Source organism: Podarcis erhardii (assembly GCF_964252035.2).
Source record: "Podarcis erhardii genome assembly, chromosome: 1".
NCBI lineage: Eukaryota > Metazoa > Chordata > Lepidosauria > Squamata > Lacertidae > Podarcis > Podarcis erhardii.
Window position 1 is genome coordinate 125,377,024 of NC_138497.1, and position 26,067 is coordinate 125,403,090.

At 46.2% G+C, this 26,067-nt stretch overlaps 2 protein-coding genes across 4 annotated transcripts in view; one reads left to right on the top strand and one right to left on the bottom strand.

Moving 5' to 3' along the window:
- Nucleotides 1-8,560: 8,560 nt before the first annotated feature.
- On the bottom strand, nt 8,561-11,731 carry LOC309335045 (uncharacterized protein; the record flags this gene model as incomplete). 3 transcript variants are annotated; one of them, XR_014153324.1, is made up of 3 exons in its annotated part: nt 8,561-9,546; nt 9,648-9,904; nt 11,184-11,408. XR_014153324.1 is itself a non-coding variant. In XM_081849963.1 (3 exons), the coding sequence occupies 3 exons, from the start codon at nt 11,729-11,731 to the stop codon at nt 9,534-9,536; spliced, it is 585 nt and encodes a 194-aa protein (XP_081706089.1). In that variant the 3' UTR covers nt 8,561-9,533. The 3 variants fall into 3 exon arrangements, 2 of the variants coding, with proteins under 2 accessions (XP_081706089.1, XP_081706088.1); XM_081849963.1 differs by having other exon boundaries at nt 9,648-9,671; nt 11,184-11,731; XM_081849962.1 differs by having other exon boundaries at nt 9,648-9,679; nt 11,184-11,731.
- The window catches only part of TMEFF2 (transmembrane protein with EGF like and two follistatin like domains 2), a 264,410-nt gene continuing 249,917 nt past the window's right edge, over nt 11,575-26,067 (top strand). Inside the window, exons 1-2 of the mRNA XM_081848622.1 lie at nt 11,575-12,153; nt 14,411-14,520. Coding sequence (XP_081704748.1) covers nt 11,976-12,153; nt 14,411-14,520 — 288 coding nt within the window. The 5' untranslated portion in view covers nt 11,575-11,975. The remainder of the gene's footprint in view (nt 12,154-14,410; nt 14,521-26,067) is intronic.

Consider the following 26,067-nt stretch of genomic DNA (forward strand, 5'->3'; position numbering starts at 1 on the left):
GCTTGGTGGCATGGCAGCAGCAGGAGGCCCCATTAGCTAAAGTGGTGCTTCAGGTTAAGAACAGTTTCAGGTTAAGTACAGACCTCCGGAATGAATTAAGTACTTAACCCGAGGTACCACTGTACATAATAAGGGCTCATCCACACTTACGTTTTGTGCTGTGATTTCTAGGCATGGGTCCATTCTTCAAAGTGCTGCATCCCAGTGCTTCCATCTCACAAACGCTTTCCCAGCAAAAAGCCATTCTTTAATGCTGAATTGGAACAAACAGCAATTTTGGTTCCCCATGGATTGTCATTTGCTCCAATTCAGCAGTAAAGAGTGGGTTTTCACCAGTGGTGTGTGGTGAATTTTTTTGGTAGGGGAACAGTTAGGACCAGAGGTGCCAGCTTGTGAGGGCGATGGGGCCCCCTCTGACATCCTGGTGTCACATGTGAGCATCATGCCTCCCTAAGCCGGGCAGAAGCTTCCCATGCTTTCGTAAGGAGGCGCTAGGCTTTGATACTTTAATACTCTAATTTACCAGGAACATTTAGGGGACCAGCCTAGTCCCTCTGATCTGCTGACCACATGCCACTGGTTTTCATGGGGACAATGCCGGGGGGACAAAAAAAATGCTTGGACTTTAAAGCCTGGAAGCACAACACAAAAGAAAGTCTGGATGAGCCCCTAACCGAATCTTTCCTCTTGAGTTTCCCCCTAGGGTCAAAATTGCACACGCTTGAGAAAACCAGGTCTAAACAGAGAAAGCAAATCGTCTGTAGGTTTTAAGGTGATGTAAATTATTAACTACAGTACAGAATTCTGCTGGGAGTAGTAGTATCTCTTCCAACACAGTAATGGGAATCCTGCTAAAGTTTTGCTCAGTTATTTCCAGTTTGAAATGTGAGGTCTTCCAATTCTGCAAGAGAGTTACACGATGTCCTTAAATTACCTGAAATGTCCTTGCAGGGGCAGGAGATGAATCGTGCTATAGATCTGAGGAGGTCCCCCCTTAAGTCCTAGAAATTAATAAATGGTAGGATTTTGATTATTTGGGATGTGAAGGCAGAAATACAAGCTGCAGAGGAATTCCTGGGCTAGGCTATGCAAAATGACCTGGCCAAGCTAGGGCCATTAAGAAACAATACAGGACCATTGAGGATCATGGGCAATGCAAAAGAACTGTCCTTTCTCCCTGCTCTGAGGTGTAAACAGAGACAGGGGTTTGGAAGGTTGCCAGGGTAAGTGGGTATGAGGGGAAGGAAATGAATCTTAAGCAAGGTGTTCTGCAAAGAAGGAGGAAGAAAAAAGGACTGGGATCCATCTTGGGCAGGCTGGCTGAAGGCTGGCTGGGAGAGATGCCTTAGACTCCATGACTGCACTGCTGTGGAGTATTAGCAGACTTGAAATGTCCATGCTGTAAGATCTGGACTCCATTCTCCAAAGGAACACAGACCTTGGGTGAGTGCTTGGAACCCCATGGACTCTTGCTACAACTCAGCAGAGAGAGGCGGGGGCACCCAACTTTTGTAACAATAGGAAACGTTTCAAAAGGAGGTGAGGGCAAGACACAGCCTCTTATCTGAGATTCTCAAGGTTGTAAACCTGGAGGGTAGGATTCAAACCAATGGCTTCAAGTTACAAGAAAGGAGATTCCAACTAAACATACAGAAAAACTTTCTGACAGTAAGAGTTGTTCACCAGTGGAACGGTCTCCCTCTGGAGATTGTGGAGTCTCTTTCATTGGAGGTTGTTAAGTAGAGGTTGGGTAGCCGTCTATCATTGATGTTTTACCTGAGATTCTTGCATTAGAGGGGGTTGGACTAGATGACTCTCGGGTCCCTTCCAACTCTACCATTCTATGACTCTATAAAACCTATCACCTATACAATATGGCAACTGCATAGTCTGTCTTATTTTCTTCCTGCTAACTTGTGATTCCAAAATGGTGGAGCAGAACCCATCAAACAGTTCATAGACACTGAGTGTGCAGATTGACTTCTAAAACTGAGTGTTAGGAAGGCTTCTTACAGTGAGTTTAGAGATGCAGTGATAAAGATAGAAGGGAAATTCACATTTTATTGCAAATATACATGATTTAGACTTGCTGAACCAATGTGCAAACTGAAATGCAGCTCTCGTTTGAAATTCTCATTTTTGCCACAGTTTATTGACCAAAAAAATGTATACAAAAATACATATAAAGCATGCATATAGTACTCAAAATAACATGCAGAAGTGTGTTATACTAGGGGGAATTGCTTCCAAAAAAATTATATTAAGCTAAATTGCACACAAAACTGTGTTCGTTAGGAGAAATGTGCCCTAAAACACTGAGAAATTTAATGAACAAATTGATATGGAAATGTGGCAAGCCAAATTTATTGAAAAAACAAGGAACTGACGGGGGGGGGGGGACACCAAAATTGACTAATGTGTGCATCCCTACACAGGGGAGCAGATGTTGTTGGACTTCAAAGCTCATCAACCACAGCTGGCATGGCCAGGGATGGAAATTGTAATCTTGCAGCATCTGGAAGGTCATGGATTCCCCACCCCTGATGTAATGGACAGATGATTTACAGTTCAGTTGATGTGCACCAAAGACAATTTTCAGCAAGTGAGTATCTTTAGTTACAAGCTGAGTTTTAAGCTTCTTTTACAAGCATGTGGAGTTACCTAATACTGATTCAAATCATTAGTCCATTTAGGCTAACAATCCTATACCTACTATCCTGAAAGTAAGCCCACTTGAACTTGATGGGACTTACTTCTGAGTAAACATTTATAGGCTTGTACTACTCATTTAGCATTGTATGTCTTGGAGCAGGTCTCCAATAACTGTTAGGCAGAGGTCTTCCTTTGAAACCCTGTTAAGCACAAATGCCAGGAATTGATCAATTCATGCGTGTTCCACTCAGGTTCAGTCAACCCTGACTTTTCGGCAGATCACTCAATCTGCTTTAAATGTATTGATGCTGCTGAATTTTATCCATCTTTTGCGCTTCCTTCAGCAGTTTATCACACTGAGTTTTATTTCATTTGTTCGTTTATTGCTGTTAATTATGTGAGCAACCCTGGAATTATTGTTATTTTTTTAACAAAAGAGTGATATGTCTGTTAAATGCACCCATAGAAAAATACAATCATATATATGGCATTCCATTCACTGTGTTGGCCACAATCAGGTTAGCTCACCCATGTGATTAATCCAGAAAACTTTGCCATTGCTCTCAGAGCCCCTGATTTGTCCTCATTAACAGCATCACCTAATCAAATACGATTATCTGCAGAGAGCTGTGATGTCATCAAGGCCACGATCCCTGATTGGATGAGATCACCCATATAAGTTTCCAAGGATGGAGAAGGAAGATGCAGCAAGGCAAAAATGGTTATAAAGCATCTAAAAGAATCAATGTTATTCACACACACAAGACATTGTAAAATGTACAACCATATAAAATCAAAATGTTTTTCCCCCCTGAAAACATTTCTACCCTTCAAAAGTTCCAACTTTCAGCCTGAAACAGCCTTTGCAAGTAAAACGTGTGGGGGTTTGTTGGTTTTTTTATTTAAAAAATGAAGGTGTTATGGATATTGTTACATAAACTCATGTCAACTGTCTTTGAGTATATTTAGATCATTTTAAACTACTGCCTTATTTCCTTTTCCTTTTTTTTACTTATCTACCTCCCTACTTTTCAAAATAAAAACCTTTTCCTTGGCAGTTGCAAAAGAAATGTTTCACTACTGCATTTTTAAAAGTCTATGTGAGACAGAAAGATGCTTAGAGGATGTGTTTCCTGAGGTTTTTTTTAATAGATGTAGAGTTATTTTGGATTTTTGGGGGAATGCAGAGGTAGAATAAGACACGCTTCATAGGGCTGAAACGTCGACCAAACTCGATCCAGCAAAAGTCTGCCACGACTAAGTCCCATTCAAAACTGTAGAGCTCAAAATGAGCAGTTGGGTATTTAAATCTAATTGATCTCAACGGTACACACACTTCCTGTACTTATCCCCTGCAGTAATGTGGTTATACCGCTTTGCAGTTGTCCAAAAGAAGAAGGCATCCCAGAAGCCTCTGCAAAGGCCTCTGGAGCATCCTTTCATTTCACACTGGGAAGAACATCTGCCAAGTCAGATGTGGCCAGCTTCCCACCTGGCATACAGAGGCTGTAGAGATTGGGATGCAGCTGTGGCTGCCAGCTGGCCAGCCCTTTTGCTTCAGCATATGCCAGACAAGAGATGAGGATGTCCGTAAGGCTTGAGCCAATCATTCAAGAGCAAAGTATCCTGGAGACACACCTTACATCGGGTATCAGTGGTCAGAAACTGGACCAACCCTATTAGTGTACGGTCCTAAAGAGGATTGCAAACAGCTTGGTGATTTGGGGCATTCTTTTGCTATGAGAGAGGGATGCGGGTGGCGCTGTGGTTAAACCACAAAGCCTAGGACTTGCTGATCAGAAGGTTGGCGGTTCAAATCCCTGCAACGGGGTGAACTCCCGTTGCTCGGTCCCTGCTCCTGACAACCTAGCAGTTCGGAAGCACGTCAAAGTGCAAGTAGATAAATAGGTACTGTTAGGTTGTGGGCGAACATGTCAGATGACACAGTGATTCTTTAAACAGCTCTTCTTTATTCAGATGCCAGAACAGAACTAGGCTGAGGAGCCCAGTCAGCCTGCTTATATAGAGCTCCAGAACAATGCAACTGTTCCCATTTTCTAAAACTATCCAATCACTGAACGTCACTTTTCGATCCTTCATTTGCATAACTATCTACAGTATCCCCCTGCTGGCCCAGGGTGAGAACTTCAGTACATAACAGGTACCACTCTGGCGGGAAGGTAAACGGCGTTTCCGTGCGCTGCTCTGGTTCACCAGAAGCAGCTTAGTCATGCTGGCCACATGACTTGGAAGCTGTACGCCGGCTCCCTCTGCCAATAAAGCAAGATGAGCATCGCAACCCCAGAGTCGGTCACAATTGGACCTAATGGTCAGGGGTCCCTTTACCTTTACCTTTTCACTATGAGAGACAAGCATGCACTGACCAGAAAGACTTGATGGTGGCAGCTGGCTGTACTCGGCTAAGAACAGGGCACAGTGGCTGGTAGTGTAGGGGTGTGTATCGCTGCTAGACAAGGGTATATTTATTAGATACTATCCTTCCTTCCTTACATTTGTGAATTCAGCAGAGTGCATCCCTTAGCAGCTTAAAGGGGAAGCTTAGATGGGCTTGTTTTAGCCTTTCAGTTTAAGTAATCCAGGATGCTTTAAGGCAGACTGGATTCTTCTGGTATCCCCCCCCCCCCTTTAAAACAATAATCACACAAACAATCTTGTAAATGGTAATATATCTACATATACATACTCACTCATAATATTTGTTGAAGAATAACAGATATAGCAGCTTTGTTCAGGCAGGCTTAAAATGGTAATCCAGCTACAACAACAACAACAACAAATTTATACCACGCCCATCTGGCTGAGTTTCCCCAGCCACTCTGGGCGGGTACCAACAAAATATTGAAAACACGATAAAACATCAAACATTAAAAACTTCCCTAAACAGGGTTGCCTTCATATGTCTTCTAAAAGTCAGATAGTTGTTCATTTCCTTGACATCTGATGGGAGGGTGTTCCACAGGGCAGGCGCCACTACTGAGAAGGCCCTCTGCTTGATTCCCTGTAACCTCACTTCTCACAGTGAGGGAACTGCCAGAAGGCCCTCGGAGCTGGACCTCAGTGTCCGGGCTGAGCGATGGGGATGGAGACGTTCCTTCAGGTATACTGGGCCGAGGCCGTTTGGGGCTTTCAAGGTCAGCACCAACTCTTTGAATTGTGCTCAGAAATGTACTGGGAGCCAATGTAGGTCTTTCAGGACCAGTGTTATATGGTCTAGGCGGCCACTCCCAGTCTAGCTTAAGATGGTGTCTGAGCAAAGGAGTTCAGACATGCAGATATTCTCACATTTCTGGACTGGTGAAGAGCAAAGAGGAAGTGCCCAGCCAGGTGCAGAGGTTATATATGGCTATACCATCCCCCTGTCAGGACACAGTGGGAGTGTCTCTTGCAGAGTGCTCTCTAGCAAACTTACAGTAAAACTCTGTGAGCTTCAGCGCCATTCACATAACAAAAACTACCATAGAGATATTCCCCCCCCCCAAAAAAAAAGTAAGGTGGCCCATGGCTTGGCTTTTGAAAAATAGGGTGTCTACAGCCACTGAGTCTCTTCAGCTTGTTGATCAGAAGCTCGACAGTTTGAATCCCCGCAACGGGTTGAGCTCCCGTTGCTCTGTCCCAGCTCCTGCCAACCTAGCAGTTCAAAAGCACACCAGTGCGAGTAGATAAATAGGTACGAATGTGGCAGGAGGGTAAACAGTGTTTCTGTGCGCTTTCGTTTACATCACGGTGTTCTGTTGCACCAGAAGCGGTTTAGTCATGCTGGCCACATGACCCGGAAAGCTGTCTGCAGACAAACGCCGGCTCCCTCTGCCTGAAAGCGAGATGAGCACTGCACCCTATAGTCGCCTTTGATTGGACTTAACCGTCCAGGGGTCCTTTACCTTTACCTTTTAAAAAAAGACTATTTGGGAACCACTGGAATAGAGGATTGGTGTACTAACTGTGCAGTGCTCCTGTCTCAGCTGAGTTAAAGCTCTTGGAAATGCTTAGGGGTCAGCCTAAGAGGGTCTGCTGTTTACTAATTTGCTTTGTATGCAAATTAAGCCTGGCTCAATCCTTGGCATCTTCAGGTAGGGCATAGCTAGAAAAGACTTCATCTGAAACTTCCAAGAGCTGATGACAGTCCTTGTCAACAATATTGGGCTGGCTGGACTTGGCATAAGCCACTGTCCAATATTTCTAAGTATTCCACAATGGTCATACTCCACATTTCTGCCATATGATCCGTCCACATTTCTGCCAAAATCCATCTATAGAGTTCCCAAGTAATCAACTGAATATGGATATATGAGAGAGGAACTTGATATTCAGATTTAATTCAACATTCATGTCCCACCCCTTCTCCAAGGAGACCACAGCAACGTACTTGGGTTCATGCTATTTTATCCTGGATAGCTCAATTGGTTAGAGCACCATGCTGATAACACCAAGGTTGCAGGTTCCATCCCCATGTGGGACAGCTGCGTATCCCTGCATTGCAGGGGGTTGGAGTAGATGATCCTCAGGGTCCCTTCCAACTCTACAATTCTATGTTCCGGTAAGGTAGGTTAGGCAGAGATTGTGGGGATGTTTAGGAAGGCAGGAGAGGACATATTATTTTATGATATCCTTGCTAACTTGTGTCAGCAAGTTCTATAGCTTAGCAGAGTTGTTAAACAATCCCCCTTTTAAATTAGCACAGCGGTTAGATAGTTGCTGGCTCGTCTGAGCCTCACTATTTAGGATTCCTGGTTTCCCTTTTTATATCCCTCCTAAAAGAATAGACACAGCCATCTGATTAAAGTTAACAGAAAACTAGTTTACTTACAATCATCCAGTTCACAATAAGATCCCCAAAGGAACAACGTATAACTATGTGAACTATCCCATAAGGGAAATGGTCTCAAGTGACTGCGACTCAGCAGTCACTTCTGCTAACTCTTAGGAACACAAAAATGGAGAACACGAAGAGCAGAACATGGAGGCCATGTGCTCCTCTGTCCAAGAACAGGCCACACCCACATTAAGTCACATGCAAAAGAAGTCTGTCCCAACTCAGGAGGAACTAGCAAGTTTTCTCCTGAGTGATTCAAAGCATTCCCCAGCATTCTCGGTAGTGGCGCCCGCCCTGTGGAACGCCCTTCCAGCAGATGTCAAAGCGATAAACATACCTGACATTCAGAAGACATCTTAAGGCAGCCCTGTTCAGGGAAGTTTTTAACGTGTGATATTTTACCGTATTTTTGGTTTCTATGGAAGCCGCCCAGAGTGGCTGGGAAGGCCCAGCCAGATGGGCGGGGTATAAATAAATTATTATTATTATTATTATTATTATTATTATTATTATTATTATTTGCATTGTAGGAATGTTATACAGTGGTACCTTGGTTTGCAAACATTCTGGTTTGCATACGTTTTGGATTACAAACACGTCAAACCCAGAAGTGCGTGTCCCGGTTTGCAAACTTTTTTTGAATTACAACCCATTTTGGGGGGATTATGAACATTTTTTTTTTTTTTGAGGCCCCATTGGCGAAAGCGCACCTTGTCTTGGTTTACAAACGGACCTCTGGAACGAATTATGGTTGTAAACCAAGGTACCACAGTATTTGACTGCAATACATTTTTACATCCCACAGAGATAAGGTAAAAAAAGGTAGCTTAGCCCCAGTCATCTAGTGAGCACCACAACCTCTCTAGCCCCAGCTCCACGTTATACACAGCACCAAGCTTTTTAATAAGCTTGAAGTGTTGTTAGTTGCTCTCCCTGGGTCTTAGAGAAGACGTTTTCCTTCCCTCCTGGTGGTACCTGAATATATATATAAAAAAATCCCAAGTATTTACTTCTGGTTATGTTCTCAAAACCCAATATCATTGGTTGGTTTGTTTGTTTGGTTTTTTTAAAAAAACAAAAACAAAAAATAATTAGAAACACTCTGCTCCGCCTTTTAAAATCCTCTGACTCATAAAACCGTTAAGTGATCCTGCGATCAACGCACTCCGGTCTCTCCAACTCTCCCTTGCTGACAGCATCTGCCTCTAGGAATTCATTTAGGAGCCATTTATTTATTTAACTGCTTCTTCCATAATGCAATATCCAGTGACTGATGATGTTCTCCTGCCACATGGTGGAGTTTTGTGGGTCTGCTCCTCGGTGGCTACTGATGTAGTCTGTACAAATGAAGACACAGAAAGAGAGAAAAGGGAAAAACCCCAAATATTTGCGGGGGCGGGTGTATTGTGCAGTTCAATAATTCAGATGCAAAAAAAAGGGGGGAGGGGATCTTGACGGGATGTACTTGCACTTCTTAATCCTTCACAGCCATGAAATCTGCTGAAGTTGGTGCGTGTGTTTTGCAGGAGGGGCTGCGTGATTCTTGTGCATTTATTTCGGATTCCCTTGAATAGTGGTTAAATGTTATTGCGAAGCTACGTGGTCGTCTCCCAAGACCCTTCAATGTTTTGGAAGCAGAAGCTTCGCGAAGTTCATCTTTATCATCGTAATTGTATTCTATGCACTTTTTTTTTTTTTTTGCTGCAGTGGGTTCTTTTTCATACGAAGCTGCTCACCTTACCTCCCTGGCTGCTTTGAAAGAAAGGAAAGTCTGGCGCGCCTTGCAAGTTCGAAGGTTGCAAAATCGTTAGCTAAGCCACGAGCGTTCTTCTGCTGTTACAGAACTCGGGTTCAAGGCGCGATCTCTTCCTTCCTTCCTTCCTTGGATATGAGATGACAGTTCCCTTTCGCTCTTTTTACTGGGCATCTCCCTTCCTCCTATAAATGCATTAAGCTGCTGTTGTCTAGCAAACGATTTCTTTGATGCCGTCTGGGCAAATTGATCTCTGATGGGTTGGGTTACTGGGAGGGTTTGCGCGGGGCGCGCGCGTCAAAAATGGTGTCTTTGTGGAGAAAGGAGAACAAGAGTGTGAAGAGTGGGCGGGACATTGTGGGGGCTGGGTGGAGGTGGGAGTTGGGAGGGGGAGGGTAGCGCAATCCTTACCTGGATGAGACCGATCCCAGCTTTCTGGCATACTAGAGAGAGAGAGAGACGGGTCACTTGGAGCTGGTGGGTGCGGAGATCTTAGCTCCTCATCCACCACCAGTTCTGTTATGTGAGGCACGGAGAGTGAGTCTTTTCCACGGAGAGGGAGCGGAGAAAGGTTGAAGAAATCCAAATGAATTCTTTCTCCTGGCTTCAGAAAGACAGGGTCCTCGCCTCCCTTCTCTGGTTACTGGGGAGGGGGGGGAGGGGAGCGACTGGATGACGGAAGGGCGCCGTTAAGACAAAAGCCAGACAAAACAAGAGATTAAAAAAAATAACTAAACAAGCATGCACGCACCCACTGTCAAAACACTGGACTTTGGGCCTGCGCATCTGTGCTGAGTGTGTGTGGAGTTCGGAAGGCGGAAGGGAGAAGGCAAAGGAATCTGTTCTATAATCTATATCTCCAGGTGGCTCTGATGGTGGTGGCAAACTTAGGGATCCCCTCATCTCCCTCGCCCCCACCCCACCCCCTGAATGAAGCCGTCACCCGACGATTACTAGCTCCAGGAGTGCCAACTTAAATAAAATATTGGGGAGTCCACGTAATCGATCACCAGACGCAGCACACGGACATCATTTGAATGGCAATGTCCATCAACTTGGGGGGTGAGGGCAGCCCCCTCAAATATTTTATTGGGGGGACCGAAGGGACCTCGGTCCCTATGGCTAGCTCCAAGGACGGCCCTTGGGCGCTGCCTCTGCGGGAGTCAAGCGGGGAATTGCGCCCGCACCAGCTCTCCCGGAAGAGGCCACCCGCCTCCGAGAGCGGGCTGGATGTCACCACCTTTGGACTTCTGCCTTCTGGTCCATTTGTCCCTTTTCGCATCCGATCTGCGGTTCCTCGCGTGACAGCCACTTTATTCTTTCTGCTCCCTCCTACCCCCTCCCCTTCATTGGGTGTGGGGGGGGGGGGAGCAACATACCCTTTAGACCGCGACTAGGAACTTTGAAATCTCTCAAGGAGGCACTGCAGGTGGCCACGTAGGAGCAGCCGATCCGAGCGAGCGCAGAGGCCAATTTGGTGGCGGGAACAGTCCACCCGTGGGGACTCTGCGCAAGGGGAACATCCCCCACGCGTGGGACCCACGCCTCCGTGGGGGATACGAGGCTTTCCTGCGAGGTGCTCCAAGCCGGGCACTCGCCTCGGCGCTCCGAGTCCTTTAGACAACAACAACCCACAGGTGGATCAGGGAGCGAGCATGCACGCCCACGGGGCCACTTTGGAGACATGCAGCGGTTAATGCAAACCAGCCCCCGCGCGCAGACACACACACTCGCCAACGGCGCTTGCACATGCGTGCTGACCGCAGCCAACTTCCCATGCCTGATGACCGGGGCTGAGTGCAAGGAGTGCGTGCCTTTTCTCAGTTACTCCTCGCCAGTGCAGCAGCGGGGGAAGCGCCCGCGGCTCGACAGTGCGCCCGAAGCTCCTCGCTGCAGATCCAGCCGGGATTCTTTCCGCCAGGTGACGGACCGGGGCGGCTGTTTTACCTGGCAAGGTGCAGCTGCTGCCACCCTTCTTTTGCCCCCCACCACCCTGCCAATCCATCCTCCTCCGGGAGCCGCTTCTCCCTCCTCCTCCTCTTTGCTCTGCCTGCTGGATGGTCCCTCAGACAGCCAGCTCCCAGGGTGGGGCTGGGTGCTGCTGCTGCTGCTGCCGCCTGAGAGCCTCTCCGGTGCGCCTCGCCTTGCCGAGCGCGGAGCGGGCGCAGCATCAGCATCTCTCGCTCCAGCTGCCGCCGCCTCCTCCTCCTCCTCCCTCGCAGGGACCTGCATCCCGCTCGTCCAATCACGGCCCGCGCTGCCTGCGCCACGTGACCCCGGCGGGCTGAGGGGACCTGCTGCTTTCCCAACGCCAGAGGGATGCGGGCGGCAGAGCAGGAGAGGAGGCAGCGGCTGCGGAGCTGCGAGGTGCCTTGACTCTCTTTTCCCCCAAGCCCAGCCCAGCCCGACCCCTTTATGGCAGCGGCTGCTCCAGCCTCCTGGTCCTCCTCCTGGTCCTCCTCCTCCTCCTCCTCTTCTTCTTCCTTCCTGACCATCCCTGCTCATGCCGTTCCCCGGGCTGGGCCAGGCCCCTGGATATCTCTGCTGAAACTCTCAGGATCATCATCATCCTCCTCGCCATCATCACCATGCCAGGACCTGGGTGCCTCTTCCTAACCTGCTGTTGGCTGGGGCCCCCGGGATGCTAAGGATCCCCCCGTCAGCCCGAGAGAGCCATTCGCTTTTTGGGGGACGCTGCCGTTCCCTCTCGCTGCGGCTGCGGAGTTGAGTTACGAAGTCATGGTGTTGTGGGAATCTTCCCCACCTCGGCAGTGGAGCAGCGGCTGGACGCTTTGCGATTGCTTTTGCTGGTTGCTGCTGCCGGTGTTGTTTCTCATCGTAGCCCGGCCGGTGAAACTTGCAGCTTTCCCTACCTCCTTAAGTGACTGCCAAACGCCTACCGGCTGGAATTGCTCTGGTAAGCTCGGGGAGCGGGAGCGGGGGTGGGGGAAAAGAGAAATGTACAGCAATTCCCAGCCGTCTCTAAACGAAAGCATCTTCTAAAAAGAGATCGGAGGGGTGGGGTTGAGCCAGTCTCTCCAAACCTCTCTGGCACCTCGCGCAGCTGTCTGGAAATTACAGGTCGGATTTGAGGCGAAAGGAATAGAATGGCTGGTCAGGAAAGTATCTATAGATCTTTCTCTACTTGTTTCGCCACCTTTTTAATTGCCTCTGCTTCAAATGGGCTTTTGATTATCATCTCTGCAGACTTGCACAGTCTGGACGCAATCGGGTAACTCGCCGAGGGTGGATCTTTTATTGTTTTTTTTTAGAAGTGTTAAAAGTTGGAGCAGGAGAGAGACGGGGAAGATGCTATAAATCAAGTTGTGATTCTCTGAGAGGTCATAGGATCTTGCAGGCTGGGTTAGATCTCCTTTCGAAGAACCAGCAAATTTGCTAATCTGGAAAGCTATCCCCGCCCCCGCCCCCCCCCACCTGCCTTAAAGCTTTTAAGACTATGCTGTATATATTATTTTTAAAAATAGAGATTGGGGTTGCCTGAAACCTTTTATCTCTGCTTTTTCCCCTCTCAGCTTTTAAAAAAGGAATCCTGTTGTTCTTGAAGGGAACTTAGAGCAAGTGTTTATTCCCAAATTCACACAGCACACAAAGCAAGATAATCTAGAATCGGCTCCTGAGGCTCTTTCTTCCTCTTTCTGTCATGAAACAGACCTGCCTTTTCCTTGTTTCTCTAGACAGCTTCAGCCCTGCTTAAAGTGGTTTGCCAGACACAGTTCAAGTAAAATGTACTAATTGAATAAGGAAGAAGCTGTGGGGAGTTACCTCCCCTCTCTCCATCCGTTGTCTTTTCCTATGACCAGACTCATCCTCAATAGGTTAATTGTAGTTCTGTCTGGAGTGTGTTTACCATTTGTACAGTGCTTCCCACACAATCCTGGTTTGCAAATGCTTCTGGGAGTACCTTCTTTTGCAGGCTGCATCTCCAGATTTTTTTAAAAAAACAACAACACACAGAGAGAAAAATAAACATTGTGCATACAGCTATAGATGTGTATCTACAGCTGCACACAGAGACATTTCTAAACACACTAGTAGGGTTTTGATGCAGTTTGCCCTTCACTAAAAATGCTGTGTAACTTTGTATCTTAAACAAAACAGCTACATTTCCTCTCAGCATACAGTATATGCTGGATAGATAACAGAGCATGTTACTTCTATCTTACAACTCAAATCTGATTTCACAAACTATGGGAAGCCCAATACTTCACCATATCTCAAGTTACCATAACCTCTGCAGCAAATACAGCATTATTTAGCCCAGCACTGTGGCTCTCTAATTTATTTATTTTTAATTACCCCGGGATTACTTTGGGTGTATAACTAGAATGCCATAGTTCAGTGCAGTATGTATGTGTATATATGTGTGTGTGTGTGTGTGTGTGTGTGTGTGTGTGTAATCATTAGGGTCAATAACTCACTTTTGCCCTATGGGTGGTGTTTCCATTTTTATTGCACAACCAGGACATGGCTAGGAACACAGAGATGTTAATAAAATCAATAGAACACAATCTTGACGGCTTTCGAGCCAAATATGGCTGTTTGGCTTCATACCTTGCTACACACTCTCCGAGTAGGATGGCAACTAGCTGAGGTCTGAAATCTGAGCTGGCATTCATGAGCTGAATCTCCAGCCAGATTTGTTAGCCTGCCTGTCAAAACTGGAGGAAAGGAGCTGGGTCTCCTTTCAGCAGCTCTGTCGAGAAGCTGGCACCCCTCCTATTAACCTGGAGGTGATCAATCTTCATTGGAATCAGACAGCCTATCACAAAAAGCACATAGCCTGTTTATCTTTATTATTAGGAGGCTTTGTTATGTCACTGCCTGGAGAAATGCCCATTCTAAGACTTTGGACCAGAAGATTTAATGGGGAGGGGTGCAGAATCATGCTGCTTTGCAGCCAAATGCTTGGTTTTTGTGGAAATGGAAACTACTTTTATAGAAGAAGGAGAGGAGGAGCTGGGAGATTAACAGGGACTGCAAACTCCTCTGGAAACGGGCAAAGCGAGGATGAGAAGACAACCTTTCTAGATTGCTTCATCAACATTGCTTCATCAACAATGTTAGGTGTGCTACATACATAGAAAAGCAACTGCCCCTGTCTGATATTCCTTGCCAGACCCAAGGCTGACAGCATTTTTCTCTTTGCATTTGAGGTTATGATGACAGAGAAAATGATCTCTTTCTCTGCGACACCAATACCTGTAAATTTGACGGAGAGTGCTTAAGAATTGGAGACACCGTGACTTGCGTCTGTCAGTTCAAGGTAAGAAGATTGATCTCTCCTTCCTTAATTCACTAATGAGAATACAAATCAGGGATCTCCCTTTACAACCCATCACTGAGCAATTTATTTCTCTGCATGCAGAGAAGTCGGAGTGAAAACCTGGCAGCTAGTCTAAGGTGCTTGGCAGGGTAGCCAACTGGTGTCAAGAAGATAGAAGATTCTCTGGGAAAATGTAGATGCTCTTCTTCCAAATGCATCTTTAGGGTCGTCAGCTTCAGGTTGTGTGTGCGGGGTTCAGCTGCTGTGGCCTTTTCGGAATTGGGATTTTCTGTCCTTTTTCAATTCAGCCAAACATATAGCATCTTCTTTATACATCCAGGAAGCCACTGAAATAGTTGCGGAGAAGTTGATTTGTAAGATGGCTTTTATACACCAAAGGCAAGTTAAGGCACTGCGTAATTCAACAATGCTCCTTAATTCACGGGGAGAGAACGTTTCAAGTTAAATTGCAACCCTAATTCAAAATCCAAGGAAGATTCAAGGCTGCTTGAACAGACTGAGTCCCATTGATTTTGAGGGTGCAATCCGTGTTGTTAGAGACCAAACTTTATGCATTTTGCTGAGACTGAATGTTACCATAAGGGCTACATCAAAAACTTTAATTGAAAGGTGGTGGGTGTTTTGTATAGCTTGTACCTGAAAGTAAACATTGCATGGAACATTGCATAAGTCCTGCCTATTCCAGGAGACCATATTTTCCCACAGGTCTGCCTAAGGTGTCTTAAATCCACATTCTCAAACAAATATGAAGTAGATTATGTTGAAGGCAATGGGATTTACATCCATGTAATGGTCTGGAGTTGATACACTAATTGAACCTCAGTGGAGGTGAATAGTATCATTGCTACCTCTCAACATAGTAATTGAAAATTCATTTTATTTCAGTATGGAATCTATATTTTGCTTAGGTGTTCAGGTCTTTATTCTTGTATATTTTTAAATGCATTTAATCTGTACTGTAGTTTGCTGTGCACTTTAGGAGTAGATTTGTTATGGTGAACCAGTATTTCCCAAGCTGGTTCACCCTCCAAATGGCGTTGGACTCCAATTCCCATCATCCACAGGCAACATAGCCAATGGTCAAGGATGATGGGAGTTGTAGTCCAACTTCTGAAAGGTTGGAGACGGGTGTGGTGAGCCTAAGGATTCTTTGTATAATTACAAGTGAACAACCAAACACGCACACCTTGCCCACATCACTGTTCTGTGTCACAATATATTAATTTGAAATGTACTTTGTTTGATTTTAACAGAGGAAATACTCCGTTAAGCTTGTATAGCATGTCATAACCAGTGACTAATCAATCCCTAAATTAAGTATCAGAGCTACATAATCTTCCTTGCTAGAAATTATTCTGCTTGGCACATTGCTCTTCTTCACCTATCTCTAAATAGCTATATGAGATTACATTCAAATGTAAATATTTAAGGACAGTTCTTGTCAAAAAGGAGAAGGGAACAAGGATACTGTGTAGAAGTCTAAGATTCTTACTTCCTTTGCAAGTTGATTTAATGCTCTGTCCTTGTATCACTGCCTGGTGAGTAAAAGCAGCAACCTCAGAGCCACCGGCAGTGAAATTAAATTACACACAGAGTACACTTTGCTTCTTCTTCCAGTTTGGCTTTGCAGTAGGTTTGAAGTTAGTGAACATGGAAGAATTGAAGTTGGGTTTTGTTTTGTTTTAAAGCAGCAGCTATTTCCACAAAATAACACAAGTACAGTGGTACCTCGGGTTAAGTACTTAATTCGTTCCGGAGGTTCTTAACCTGAAACTGTTCTTAACCTGAAGCACCACTTTAGCTAATGGGGCCTCCTGCTGCCGCCGCGCCGCTGGAGCATGATTTCTGTTCTCATCCTGAAGCAAAGTTCTTAACCCGAGGTACTGTTTCTGGGTTAGCGGTGTCTGTAACCTGAAGCGTATGTAACCTGAAGCATATGTAACCTGAGGTACCACTGTATATGCTATTTACTTTCTTTAATGTATATCTTAACTTATAAGTCTAATTCCCATGCTGAACAGTAACTAAAAAAAAAAAAAACACTTTTAAAAAACCCAAGAGTAAGTTATAAATGTTTCTGAATTAATACAATATCAATGCCTTGATACAGTTATACAAAATTCATTTAAGGTGCTTGGAGATCAGAGCAATCTCTGGACACTGTGTCGATTCTCTAACAAGGGAGTCAGTCATTGGATCTCAACTCTTCCCGAAAGCCATCTGCCTTGAAAGCCCCCCTCCTTCATCCTGAGTGTGGGGGCGCTGGCTGTAGTTATTCACTGAGCAGGCAAAAACATGTTCCAGGTAGGGTTGCCAATTGGCCGGAGAGAACTTGCTCCTGTGCTTTTAGCTGAGGATTGATCTGCAGAAATCAGCTGGCAAAGCTTTTTCGTGGAATAGTGCATATGAGCACTGCCTCCTCCTAATTGCTGCCAGTCAAGCTGCTGCTAAAGGCACAAGTTGTGGGGCAGGTTGGAAACAGATCCTTAGACTGAGCCCCAGTGAGTCCTGGCCCTGTTTCAGCCCTTTCTGAACTTGTGCTGGAAAACAGAACTACTTAGCAAAACACACAAACGCACACACATTATCATGAGGAGTTTTTGCATCTATGTAGGGAATAATTGTGTATTTCATTGTGTGTGAGAGAGAGAGATGGGGGCAGGTTGCACTGTTGTCAAGTGCTGTGGTTTATTCCCACCCCACCTTATATAAGGGAATGGGAAATGTAAGAGATATTCCCAATTTCTGAGTAACTCCAGTTTCTGGAATGAGAGAAGACTTTGCCCCCTCTTTCACTGTGTGCAGGATTTCAGCCTTTTAACTCTGACAAGGAGAACTTCCATTTCTTGGTATGGCAGAGGGGCACTGAACACTGGGAAGTGTGTGTGTGTGTGTGTGTGTGTGTGTGTGTTTATATACAGGGGGAAAAGATCGAGATGAGATATTTTCTACAGCACTTTGCCCCCAGGCTATTCAATAAGCTCCGAGACTGAGTCTGGAAATCATGTTAAAGCACACAGAGAAATTAGATGAAAATGGAATGGCTGGGATTTGCCTTCTGGACAATGTTGGGAGTACGTTCTGTTCCTCTTGCCCTGGACTTGCTTATCGCGCACCTGCTGCTCATATTGGACAAGCCAGTGACACTATAAATGATGGCCATGACTCAGGCTGCCCCTAATACAAGCCAGTCTTCAATAAGACATTCAAATAAAAAAATAAAAGCCACTCCATCCTGTCCTGAGTAAGATCTGGACACAATAATATAATGATTCTATGAATCTGTGGTGTGGCCCTTCTGTGTCCATTGTTGTTCATTCATCAAGTGCTAATGGTAGCCCTTGATGAAGAATTTGAAGACCTATGATACTGGACCAGTTGACTTCAGAGCTGAATTATGTGGCTCCATTAGCATAATATTAATTGGTGGGACTGATACTGGCCTTCCACAGGACATTCCATCTGGCATAAGCTTTGCCATCCTGCTGCGCTCCAGATGTGCTGGCTGTAGCTGAAGGGAGTTGACCAAGGCTGGTTGGTGGTACGACTGCCTGGGTCAAATCAGGCCTGCACAACTTGTGACCAGCAACAGTCATAGAATTCTGACCAGCCAGATGCTTGGCAATTCCCTGTCTTGTTCCAAAAGTGTCAAGCAGGCAATGAACCCAGGGAGCCTATTTGGTCCCTGGTAGTCTGTCACAAAGGGCTGTGAGCTGTGGCTTACTACAGTGGTACGCTGGTTCTCAAACTTAATCCACTCCGGAAGTCCATTCCAAAACCAAGGTGCACTTTCCCATAGAAAGTAATGCAAAACGGATTAATCCGTTCTAGACTTTTAAAAACAACCCCTAAAACAGCAATTTAACATGAACTTTACTATCTAACAAGACCATTGATCCATAAAATGAAAGCAATAATCAATGTACTATACTATAATAAATAAGACAGTATTATAGATGATAAAAATTAAAATTATTTTTTCCCCTTACCTGCACTGATGATAGTCATTGTTTGGATGGGGGACTTTTATCCATTTCTGCCATCACACAATCAATCAGTAGCTGAACTAGGTTCCACACAGTCACAAAAACAACCGGAAAAGCCTATTTAAAAAAAACGCAAAATAAATAGCAAAAACAAAAGCACCAAACTTACTCCATTCCGTTTGTTTGACTTCCAATATGTTTGAAAACCAGGACACAGTTCTGGTTGGTGCAGGCACCCTGGAAACAATAGCAGACAACCGCAACGGATGTTCAGCTTCTGAAAAAATGTTCGAAAACCAGAAAACTTACTTCCGGGTTTTTGGCATTTGAGAACCAAGGCGTTTGAGAACCAAGGTACCAGTGTAGTTGTGCTGGGCCACATGAAGAGCCTTCTCTGGGTCCCCGCAAGGGCAGGTACCAGCACCTGTTATCCCTGGGCAGCTGCTAGGCCCCTTTGGTCCCCCATTTTATACAAACCACCTGGCCCAGCACTATGAATAATGCCCGAGACTAGCTGCTATTTTAGCTTCCTGAAATGTGCTGCTGCTCAAGGGCATGATGGGAGATTTAAATGGCAGCTAGACCCAGTCACCTGGTACTGCTTTACATGTCACTTCTTTTGCTTCCAGATCCACAAGGAGACTTTAAGTTAACCAATCACATGCAAAGCTCCTCCCACTCATTTGAACCTTGAAGTTATTGCGGTAGCAGTCAGCAGATGGAGCTTGTTATTACTGAACTCAAAAACTAAAGTTGGAGGAACTACAAGTTGAGTCAAGAAAACCTCAGCATCAAATGGTAGAAGAAGTAAAGAGCAGGCTGGGGAAAGGCTCAAGTGTTTGCGTTGTTAGCCTGTGCTGCAAACGAGATACACCGAATTGTTATAACTTTGAGCAACTGAAGCAGTTCATGAATTGAGATCCAGCAGTTTTTCAGCAGGTGGATATTAATCCGGTGGGGTCAAATTCTAGGCCCGAGCACAATTTCCCTCCCCAAATTCTGTTTGGAAGGGGTGGACAATTAGGAGTGGTGTATTTTGCCAAATATTTTTGACATGGGGGTGAAAATGTTAACCATTTTTCTCAACTACAACAAAAAATTCTCTTCTGAGAAATTTCAGGCAAAGAAACTCGATTGTTAGCTCATATTGTTGGATGAAGGAAGTAATCGGTTGAGAGAGGAGAATTGAGAAGAATGAGTGCCAAGCTCATGGCTTCCTTTAAGGATATCAAAATAAGATTGCACAGTAAATTTGTTAATGGAAAAAAAGGAGAAGCCACTTCACCAGGGAGGGACTGGTTATTTTCCAAAAAGTTTCCTGGAAATTGTTTTCTGAGAAATTCAAGTACATGCTTCAGAGCAGGAGTAGGCAATGTGGCACCTACCAGATGTTGTGGACCACAACTCTCATCAGCCCCAGCCAGCATGGCCAGTGGTAATAGATTGAGGGAGCTGTAGTCTACAACATTTGGATGGCACCACACTGCTCTCAAGGAAGTGATCTGAGGACTGCAGAATGTCACGCTTTCTGAATTTGCAAATTGTCGGTAGTCTCGACATCAAGTTGTTGTTGTTGTTTAGTCATTTAGTCATGTCCGACTCTTCATGACCCCATGGACCAGAGCACGCCAGGCACTCCTGTCTTCCACTGCCTCCCGCAGTTTGGTCAAACTCATGCTGGTAGCTTCGAGGACACTATCCAACCATATTGTCCTTTGTTCTCCCCTTTGCCTTGTGCCCTCCATCTTTCCCAACATCAGGGTCTTTTCCAGGGAGTCTTCTCTTCTCATGAGGTGGCCACAGTATTGGAGCCTCAGCTTCAGGATTTGTCCTTCCAGTGAGCACTCAGGGCTGATTTCCTTAATAATGGATAGGTTTGCTCTTCTTGCAGTCCATGGGACTCTCAAGAGTCTCCTCCAGCACCATAATTCAAAAACATCAATTCTTCGGCGATCAGCCTTCTTTATGGTCCAGCTCTCACTTCCATACATCACTACTGGGAAAACCATGGCTTTAACTATACAGACCTTTGTCAGCAAGGTGATGTCTCTGCTTTTTAAGATGCTGTCTAGGTTTGTCATTGCTTTTCTCCCAAGAAGCAGGCATCTTTTAATTTTGTGGCTGCTGTCCCCATCTGCAGTGATCATGGAGCCCAAGAAAGTAAAATCTCTCCCTGCCTCCATTTCTTCCCCTTCTATTTGCCAGGAGGTGATGGGACCAGTGGCCATGATCTTCGTTTTTTTGATGTTGAGCTTCAGACAATATTTTGCGCTCTCCTCTTTCACCCTCATTAAAAGGTTCTTTAATTCCTTCTCACTTTCTGCCATCAAGTTTGTGTCATCTGCATATCTGAGGTTGTTGATATTTCTTCCGGCAATCTTAATTCCGGCTAGGGATTCATCCAGCCCCACCTTTCGCATGATGAATTCTGCATATAAGTTAAATAAGCAGGGAGACAATATACAGCCTTGTCGTACTCCTTTCCCAATTTTGAACCAATCAGTTGTTCCATATCCAGTTCTAACTGTAGCTTCTTGTCCTACATAGAGATTTCTCAGGAGACAGATGAGGTGATCAGACACTCCCATTTCTTTAAGAACTTGCCATAGTTTGCTGTGGCTCGACGTCATAGCTAACAGCTATGGAGTTAAGTGCATGATAGTTCCATAAGGAGACTAGCCTCATCTGAATATTAGGGTCAGCAGCAACCTCTGCACTCAAAGGGTTCATAAGTGAGCCAACATGGCATCATGGCTGGAGGGTTAGGTTTGGAGAGAGCGTTGGCCACTTTTGAACCTGTGGCTGTCCTGTGAACATCAGTCTGATCTGCAGCAATTCCCTGATGATCCTCTACAGCTGGCAGGTTCATATACAGCAGACAGCGGAGAGAGACCTTTCCCAGCTCAAGAGTTGCGTTCCCTTTTGGACAGTGTGCTGAGGACCACATGCAGGTGATGGATGGGACCAGAGGAAAAAAAGTGAGTGGAGACAGTGACATAGCATGGGTTGCTAGCACCCAGGGCAGGCTAGCTATCAGTGCTGCCAAAGAGACCCCCCACCAGCCTGGAGACTGAAAGGTGGCCTGGCCTCAGGAATGTGCCTTCAGGAGCGTGAGGAAGGTAGATGGAACCCTCTGCCTGGCCTGTGCGGAGCCTCTGTGATTGCTGGCCTCTATCGGCGACGTGGTAGTGAGGCCAGGCTGGGCTCCGGGACCCAGAGACCCCCAGCAGCAGGCAGGCAGGGAATGAAAAGGAGCTGAGGACAGGGCCCACCAGGATGCACCTGGGTGGTGGTGGCAATCCCCCAATGGGTTGCTCTGCCACTTTTGCCAAGGTGGGGCAAGGATCCCTGTGAAACCCACAACCTGCATGGGGGCGCCTTGTTGTACCCCTTCAGAATTTTGTTCCTTCGGGCCATGGCCCTCCCCCACACTATACATGTAAATTTTACCTTTGTGCAGTAGGCTGGTTTCTACAGATACCACCCTCTCCTCAATGCAGAAAGCAAGAGGCATGATCAGACTTCAAGGACACATTCCAGTCAGGCAAAAACACTAGATGAAGATGTGAAGCAGGTCCAGTGTGAGATGCGGTCTGGGGAGAAATGTGAGGGCTGGGTGGAAAGTCCACATTTAGCCCTGGGCAGAAGTTTCCCATGTCTCATATATACGTTGGTACAGCAGTGGATTGTTGTAAAAATTGGTATCAAAAGGCTATGAAATGCAAATAGTAAATAGTAAATAATAATAATAATAATAATAATAATAATAATAATAATAATTTATTTATACCCTGCCCTCCCCAGCCAGAGCTGGGCTCAGGGCAGCTAACACCAGTAAAATTACAATAACTTTTTTAAAAAAGAACAGGTTAAAATATATTTTAAAAGGCAGCCTCGTTTTAATAGTACCCCATAGATCAAAACCATAAGTGGAGGGAAAAACATAAGGGTCAGACGGAGTCCAAACCAAAGGCCAGGTGGAACAAGTCTTTCTTGCAAGCCCTGCGGAAAGATGTCAAGTCCCACAGGGCTCTAATCTCTTGTGACAGAGCATTCCACCAAGTCTGGGCCAGTACTGAAAAGACCCTGGCCCTAGTTGAGACCAATCTAACCACCTTGCGACTTGGGACCCCCAAAGTGTTCTCATTTGTAGACCTTAAGGCCCTCCGCGGGGCATACCAGGAGAGGTGGTCCCGTAGGTACGAGGGTCCTAGGCCACATAGGGCTTTAAAGGTCAAAACCAGCACCTTAAACCTGACCCTGTACTCCACCGGGAGCCAGTGCAGTTGGTAAAGCACTGGATGAATGTGATCCCACAGCAAGAACCCTGTAAGGAGCCTCGCTGCAGCATTCTGCACCCGCTGGAGTTTCTGGGTCAGCTTCAAGGGCAGCCCTGCTTAGAGCGAGTTACACTAATCAAGCCTGGAGGTGACAGTTGCATGGATCACTGTGACCAGATCAGGGCGAGAAAGATAAGGTTGGTTGAGGTAAGGTTGGAAGGCAGCCTATTTCAGGATGAACCAGCCCATCATTTGATGTGTTTAGTTCTCTGACTGATTTCATAGCCCTGTTAAGATGGGGCTCCAAGGGACCTTATTTGCCAGTTTCAAGTTTCTGAGAAGCTCATTGAAGGCACAGCAACATCATTCCTTGGTTTCCTACTGTTTCAGCTTCTGCTTGAACTGGTGCCACAATCCCTTCCCTAGACGTTAACTTTCTGCTGTAGTAACATAATTTTCCTGGCTGCCAAATTACCCACCAAGGAGAAAGGAGGTTATAGGCCCATTGTGCTGGCTGTCTGCTGAGGTCAATGGATGAATCTGGCGCTGCCAAACTATCAGCGGCGGCTGATGCACACGCTCGAAATTGCAAATGCAGCACCAGTCACAGACTGCTTGCGCAGGTATTAATAGTAGCATTCTGTGCGATGATATTATGTAGTACTTATTAGATCAGCATTACAGAGTAAATTAACAGAGTTAAGGGTGGTGGGGCTTGCTGTAAAGAGAGGCAATTTAAACAAAGATTAAAGAGGAGAGGCAGTCATGGGAGAGAAAGGCAGTTCCATGTGATACTGGAAATAATGTTTGACAACTAAGCAGAGAGGTGCAAGGGCTGAGAGGCAATAAGCATCCGTGCTTCTTCTTCTTCTTTGGCGATCACTCGTGGCCGAGCAAGATTGTCTTCCATAAACACGGTTTTAACACTGAGTCCGCAAGTGACTGTGGAGGCCAATTCTGGATCCACACTTCCTTCCACAGTCCCCACATTGGTTTCTGGGTGGGATTAATAATAATAATAATAAATTTTATTTATATCCCGCCCTCCCCAGCCGAAGCTGGGCTCAGAGCGGCTAACATCAAATGTATAACACATTAACATAAAATCAGACAATCAATTAAAATACATCCTCAAATCAGATCAGGATCAGAATAAAATCCAATCGGATGGCAGCCTGCAGATTAGGGTTGGGGACTTTAAATGCTCACCAGGCCCAACTGTTTGTGCTGAACTTATATGGGCCTGTGAGAAAAATTGGGAGGCCACTTTCATGCAGTTCTTCTGAAAGGGGAGAGGGAGTCAGACTGAAACCCGACCAAAGGCCTGGCAGAACAGCTCTGTCTTGCAGGCCCTGCGGAAAGATGTCAAGTCCCGCAGGGCCCTAGTCTCTTGTGACAGAGCGTTCCACCAGGTTGGAGCCGCAGCCGAAAAAGCCCTGGCTCTAGTTGAGGCCAGCCTAACCTCTCTGTGGCCTGGGACCTTCAGGATGTTTTTATTTGAAGACCATAAGTTCCTCTGTGGGGCATACCAGGAGAGGCGGTCCCGTAGGTACGAGGGTCCTAGGCCGTATAGGGCTTTAAAGGTTAAAACCAGCACCTTAAACCTGATCCTGTACTCCACTGGGAGCCAGTGCAGCTGGTATAGCACCGGGTGAATGTGATCTCATAGCAAGGACCCCGTAAGGAGTCTCGCCGTGGCATTCTGCACCCGCTGGAGTTTCTGGGCCAGTCTCAAGGGCAGCCCCACGTAGAGCGAGTTACAATAATCCAGTCTGGAGGTGACCGTCGCGTGGATCACAGTGGCTAGGTCAGGGCGAGAGAGGTAAGCTGATCACAATGAGGCTTTCCCCAGTGTGCCTTCTCCCTTGCGTGCTGATAGGGTTTGGGTTGGGTTTTTGGAAGACGCTTGGGCGTGAATTTGTTTTATGTGTGTAGATCAGTGCACGCTGATCAATGCACAGTCTTCGCAGTAAGGCTCTGTTCCAGGGCATGAGTAGTCACGACAAACCGGTAGATCTGCTGCAGCCTTCATCCGCCTTCACAGCCGTTGTAACATACCGCCTGTTATCATCCACCTGTTCTGCCATTGAAGACTTCTTGGATCATTCTTTGTCTAGCTCCTTCCCTTTGACCTTACCGCCTTGGGTGACTCTGCTGGGAGTACCAGATTCCCCGACGGCTTTGCTCACAAGGGTCATAGGAACATGCAAGCCCACTCACTATGACAAGGTGATGATCCAGCACACACACCAACATCCCCCACTCTTTCCCACACTGACCTGTTTTCTCTTGCCGTGATGTGTTGGGGAGGAGAATCATAGAATTGTAGACTTGGAAGGGACCCCAGGGGAATCTCAGCTCAATCTCAATTCATTACGGATGGCCATCCAGCCTCTGCTTAAAAACCTCCAAGGAAGGAGAGTCCACAACCTACCAAGGGAGACCGTCCCACTCTTACCATCAAAAAGTTCTTCCTGATGTTCAGTGTGAATCTACTTTCTTGTAACTTGAAGCTATTGGGCTGGGTCCTACCCACCTGAGCAGGAGAAAAGAAGCTCACCCCATCTTCCATGTGACAGCCCTTGAGATATTTGAAGATGGCTATCATAGCTCCTCTCAGTCTCCTCTTTTCCAGGCTTGAACAGACCCAGCTCCTTCAACCGTTCCTCATAAGGCTTGGTTTGCAGACCCTTGATCATCTTGGTTGCCCTCCTCTGCAAATGTTCCAGCTTCTCAATATCCTTGATTGCATCACATTGTTTCATCTGCCAACATAAACTGCTCATTTTAGAGCTACTAAGTATACAGTATTTAGAGTTACTTAAGTATACAGTCAGGGACGCAGGTGGCGCTGTGGGTAAAACCTCAGCGCCTAGGACTTGCTGATCGTCAGGTCGGCAGTTCGAATCCCCGCAGCGGGGTGCGCTCCCGTTGCTCGGTCCCAGTGCCTGCCAACCTAGCAGTTCGAAAGCACCCCCGGGTGCAAGTAGATAAATAGGGACCGCTTACTAGCGGGAAGGTAAACGGTGTTTCTGTGTGCTGCGCTGGCTCGCCAGATGCAGCTTGTCACGCTGGCCACATGACCCAGAAGTGTCTTCGGACAGCGCTGGCCCCCGGCCTCTTAAGCGAGATGGGTGTGCAACCCCAGGGTCGGACACGACTGGCCCATACGGGCAGGGGTACCTTTACCTTTACCTTTAAGTATACAGTCACCCCTCGTTCCTGGGCCTTTGGCAGTAGTTATGCTGCATACATTAGCA